Source organism: Schistosoma mansoni (assembly GCF_000237925.1).
Source record: "Schistosoma mansoni, WGS project CABG00000000 data, supercontig 0352, strain Puerto Rico, whole genome shotgun sequence".
NCBI classification, from domain to species: Eukaryota; Metazoa; Platyhelminthes; class Trematoda; order Strigeidida; family Schistosomatidae; genus Schistosoma; species Schistosoma mansoni.
Window position 1 is genome coordinate 37,602 of NW_017386199.1, and position 5,793 is coordinate 43,394.

Genomic DNA, 5,793 nt, shown 5'->3' on the forward strand with positions numbered 1-5,793 from the left:
TATTAATCAGACAGTTAACAAGACGTTTTCAGCATTATACTGCTAATTTCTAATAAACTAAACTTATGGTAATTTTATAGAAGGTATAATAGCAATAGAAGGTACAATCAATACGCTCAATGATAATAGTAATTACCACCGCATATATAATGCCTGTGTTTATCTACTACATACATAAATATGATAATAAATATTGTAAAGAAGATTCTGTTCAAGTGATAGAAATTTGTATAAACCGGTTACTGAAGAGATGATCTTATAATAAACTGGTAAACAACTGACTTATATTACAGTAAACGGAATCTAGTCAAAATATAAAATTCCAATGTTCACAAAATCAAATCAACCGGATAACAGATGCAATGAAGATGTCAACAATCATTAGCAGTTAAACTTTGACCATTGAAACATAATAATATAAAGAACTAGTAGCTAGTCAAAATATAACAGGAACTATTATTTAATTCTTTAATGGCTGGTAAGAGTGATGAATGATCATATATATCAACATGATTTTATGAAAAACACTTAGGATGGTTAACACTAGCAAACAGAAAACTTTTCGTCTTACGTCATATTTCCAATAAATTTTCAATATGATCCTTTCATGCACCTGATGGGAATCGTATGATACTTGGAGTGTTTGTAAAGATAGGATAACCAACTGAAGGATAGTGAAAGCTAATGTGATGGATTTTCAGAATCCACAGTCGACAAAACAATATACTATATACAAGAAAGCTATAATACTACGGGTGGTTCATTGAATGAATGGGCACATTTATACTTCGTAATCATTTACATCAATTCAATCAGTCAGTCAGTCACAACGTAGAACCACATTAGCACAGAGATGAAGTTGTCGATTCATATCGTAGAAGTAGTATGAGTATAAACAGTAATCAGAAATTTCCGTCAACTAAGAAAACCGAATTTCCTGAAAATATGAAATACACTGCTAAGACCTTAACGCTTAAAGAAAATCATTAGAGCTGGGTCATTACAATTATATTACCTAACTAAATTGAAGTTAACATAATTCACAACAAAAAAATTGTAACTTACATAAGACTTTTTTTGGTGATGAAAAATACATCGTCAATAAAACACCATACATTATTAGATTTGTCAACTTCATCTGAACTTAATGCCTTGCAAAACAAATAATTGAAATAAATTCAGATTAGAAATGATGTACATCCATTAAGGGTGAAACTAACGAACAAGCGAAAAAAGTACGGGTTCGAACTGTTAGTAATGACAACTACAATGTCTTTATCTCGAGATTGAGCAGAATGATGTAATATTAAGGCATCTATTAATTTTCTAGTTAACATTAGCAGAAACTTCACAATAAAGTTAGCGACGAAAACTGATTTTCATATATATTTTAGTAGTTTAAGACTGATTCTTATCCCAAAGTATGTTATCACCACCTGAACAAATCCAAGTATATCAGAAACAAATTATCTACTTCATTTGACCAAATGTAGTTACTGCTGTTGCTGTAAAAGCGGGAGTGATTTGAAGCCTATCAAGAAAGATGAATTGAAATACTAGTAGTAAAATCGTCTATTCAGTTTACAAAACATAAAGTATACATAGTTGTCAAATCCGATATCCTCAACGACTCAACAAAGCCGGGTTTATCAGAAACAAGACGTATTATTTAATTCATACGGAGTTGTAAAAAGATCTTTTTTCCCACATATTGTCACACACTTTTACTAGAGCTGCTGTTGAATACCGAAGTGGGGGTGTTTAATTGAAGCAATGAGTGACAAAGGTTTATAGTCCCACGGGGGAAAAGCTAGATGAATTCAGTGAAAACGAAGCATAAATCTAGGAGATTTTCTCAATTATCTTTGTAAATATACTTCATATGAAAATGTAGTCATTTACAATAAACACTTACAACAGATATCATGTAGCAGAGAAAACAACTCACCTTCATAATTGTTACACGGAGATAATATTGTTCTAAATTAAGATATTTGCTGAGTAAATCTTGTACTTGACAAACAAGTTGAGAATTTTCAAAAAATTTGGAGATCTTATTGCTTTTCTCTAAAAAAAGATTGACTTATTTTTAATATTTTAATCTACATTGTTAAAACTATGGATGATACTACATCAAGTTACAAATTTAAGAAACAGACATTATATTTACATTCATATAGCAAATTTCAACGAGACAATACATTAAGATGATAACAACTTGTGTGGATATACAAGATTAAATACGCAGACAATATGAAAACTATTTGAAAGATTCTAGATGGATAGAAGGGAGATGGCCATACAGATAATTCAGCGAGATGAGAACTTAGAAAAGTTGATCTAGTACTATAAATTAACGGTGTACAAGTTCATATAGTATTACTCAGAAATATAATGTTATTTTCAGCTAATAGTACCCGTTTATATAATTGAGATCATGAGTCAATTGAAGCTAGACCACCATAGAAAACTTGGAAGCACTGGACGGCCATTTCGTCTTATTGTGAGACTCCTCAGCAATGCGTATCCACGATCCAGCCCCGCGAGATTCGAACCCAGGACCTACCAGTCTAGAGCCAGAACACTTAAACGATAGACCATTGAGACGGCACCCAATGGTGTTAATGTCCTGAGTTCGAATCCCGCAAAGCGGGATTGTGGATGCACACTGTTGAGGAGTCCCGCAATAGGACGAAATGGTTGTCCAGTGCTTCCAGGTTTTCCATGGTGGCCTAGCTTCAATCGACTCATGATCTCAACTATATGAAATTACTAAAATCTCCACAAAACCTCCATCTGATAATACCCCTTTAGTTGTACAAACCTTTATAAGTGAAAAAATCACCCACAACTCACTCATTAAAATTAAAATTCCTAAACTAAATTACAAAGATTTTCTCATCACTTATGCAATTTAGAGAATTACAGAAGGCAAAGTATAAATAGTAATAAATAAGTAAATGTACACTTGTAATCGATAAATTATAAAGATACAATATCAAAGGTTAATTAGTACGCTATAACATTACAAAAGAGCGAACTATTCTACGTACTTTTAAAATCATCTTCTGCGAGATTGCACTGTTTAATATCAGCCTACAGAAGAAAAAAAAGACATCATAACAACTTCACATATTTACATATACATGGTCTGTGATTGCATACCAACAACAAAAACTAATATCTTTGTGTTCATTTAGTATTGTTTGTTTGAATCTTTCCATTTGATGTGTTAGGACTGCAACTGGTCAGTCTCTAATTGGCATATGTGCATACTGTGCATATTGCTTCGATATAGCCTTAATTAACAAGCATTGTAAGCAAAGATGGATAGTGACTAGCAGTGGAATCCAGGACACACAGTATGCACATGTGCCAATAAGAGACTGACCAGATGCAGTCCTAAACATCAATGGGAAGATTCAAACAAACAGTATTAAATGAATTTAAACTTCACCCCATCGCCCAAGCAAGTGGCTATCAGGACTCAGTGGCCGAGTGGATAACGCGATGACGTTTGAAGCGAAAGGTACTGAGTTCGAGTCCCAGAGTGAACATCAACTCTGAGATGCAGATGCGTCCAGCTGACGAGTTCCAAATAGGACGAAACGCGTGTCCTGGATTCCACTGCTAGCCACTATCCATCTTTGCTTAAAATATCTTTGTGTTTTTACCATGAGCAAAAAATAGAGCACTCCTCAGTAAATATATGAAGCCTATAATTAAATATAATCAAGTTTCTTTTTTCAAACTGCTTGGAACTTTAATTTTGTTAACGACTTCACCTTACTCGAACTGATTATATATTTAACATATTTCAGGTTAATTATTTCTAATTTGAATGAAAATAATAAGTTTTAATGAGGTTTTGTTTTCTAAGCTAGATGGTTTGGTCGTGGAGCTTTCATAGCTCTTCTGAAAGTTATCATCAGCACAAACTTCAGGTAACAGTGATCAAATTCTCAATTATAGTAGAAACAACACACGAGCTCATAAAACCAACTGCGTATAAACTTTGTTCAAGAGGGTGAGGACACACTGCAACACAATTACAGCACTAAAAAATGGAGAAAAATACCTGGATACGATCCTTCAAAAGTACGGCTGCCCAATCAATTTCATCAAAAAATACCAGCCGACCGCATCATCAGAAACAAATCCAAATACATAAACCAACAAACGGGTCACACTACCATGTATAAAAGGCATGTCAGAAACTACAACGGCGTTGTTGAAGCCTTTCGGAATAGATGTAGCACACAAACCAACAAAATCACTACAATCAATCCTATGCAAACCAAAGGACGAAATGGCACGAAGAAAAACCGAACATCACCTACGAAAAAAATTGTGCCAACTGAGAAAAACACTACATGGGACAAAGCGGACGTCCTCTTCATCTTCGCCCGCGTGAACATCAATTAGCAGTCAAACGGCATGACATATTTTCACTTATATCAATACATGTAGAAAATCACAGACACATATTCGACTGGTAAAATGTGGAGATCTTGGATGGAAGTAGTTCTAAAAACACCAGAGAATTTTTAGGACCTTGACGCTCAGGTCAATCAGCAATCAACAAGCACATTGAAATCGATCCAATTTATCAACCAATCAGAAAAACTATGAACAAACACAGGACCAAAAATCAAACCAATGGGAGATACAACTAAAATAAAGTAAACAATGACAGGTTTAAGGTCAACTAGAACCAACCAACATCGAGGTCTACAGGACAAGCTGTGAACCACATGTGGTGAAGTTTGTGCTGATGATGTCGTTCAGAAGAATGATGAAACCTCTACGATCAAACCATCCAGCCCGGTGTCAAGTAAATGCCGTGCTATTGCACTGCCAAGAACCCTAGTCCCTCACAACCTCAATTTCTTTGGAACATGCTCAGAAATGCGAACATGTTCTAGCCTTATTTATTAATAAATATATTTTTATTGTTATATCCTAACGAGTAGAAAAATTGTCTTTCTGAAGATGTTTCGTGACTTATTGTAAGCCATTCCTTCATAGTAAATAAATAACTGAATTAAATTAACACAAGTATAAACAGTACAACTTAGTAGTATCTGAAGAAATGGCTTACATTAAGTCACGAAACGTCGTCAGAAATACAATTTTTCCACTCATTGGGATATAATAAAAATATATATTTATTATTAATAATTGCTTACATTTATCTACATTTTATGTACAATGTGATTGCACCAATGTATTCACAATGTTTTAAAGAATTAAACACAGAATGACATATTAACTTTTTTCTTAACAGATTACTACAGTGAACCTAAGCATAGTTTAAAGCAACTTTTAAACAAACATAATTTATATAGTTGGGATCATGAGTCAATTGAAGCTAGACCACCATGGAAAACCTGGAAGCACTGGATGGCCATTTCGTCCTATTGTGGGACTCCTCAGCAGTGCGCATCCACGGTCCCGCCTCGCGAGATTCGAACCCAGGACCTACCAGTCTCGCGCCAGAGCACATAACCGATAGACTACTGAGCTGGCATCCAACCGACTTCTCAAAATTGTGAATCTCTTTATTTAAAATTTTAACGTTAATATGATTATTCATAATATAAAACACAACTTACAGAAATTCGCCTCTGTATAAATCTCAAATAAAGTTCTGAACAAGTAATGATCTGGAGCGTTTCAACAATTATAGGCTCAATGACTAATACGCGATCCGATCCTAATTCGCTTGAATCCAATATTTTATCTCTATTGATCGACTGAGCTGATGAATCATGTCTTTTACTGCTCAAACTA

At 34.2% G+C, this 5,793-nt stretch overlaps 2 protein-coding genes across 2 annotated transcripts; both read right to left on the reverse strand.

The window, feature by feature from the left end:
* Positions 1 to 3,045: 3,045 nt before the first annotated feature.
* On the reverse strand, positions 3,046 to 3,096 carry Smp_166460 (Conserved oligomeric Golgi complex component 4,putative; the record flags this gene model as incomplete). The annotated part of the gene is made up of 1 exon (XM_018792338.1): positions 3,046 to 3,096. A coding segment is annotated over one exon (51 nt), but the record flags the coding sequence as incomplete, so codon positions are not given.
* Positions 3,097 to 5,371: 2,275 nt separating this feature from the next.
* Smp_178390 (COG4 transport protein,putative) lies at positions 5,372 to 5,596 on the reverse strand (the record flags this gene model as incomplete). Its single annotated transcript, XM_018792339.1, has 1 exon — positions 5,372 to 5,596. One exon carries the CDS (start codon positions 5,594 to 5,596, stop codon positions 5,372 to 5,374), a length of 225 nt encoding a protein of 74 aa, XP_018644452.1.
* Between the last annotated feature and the right edge of the window lie 197 nt (positions 5,597 to 5,793).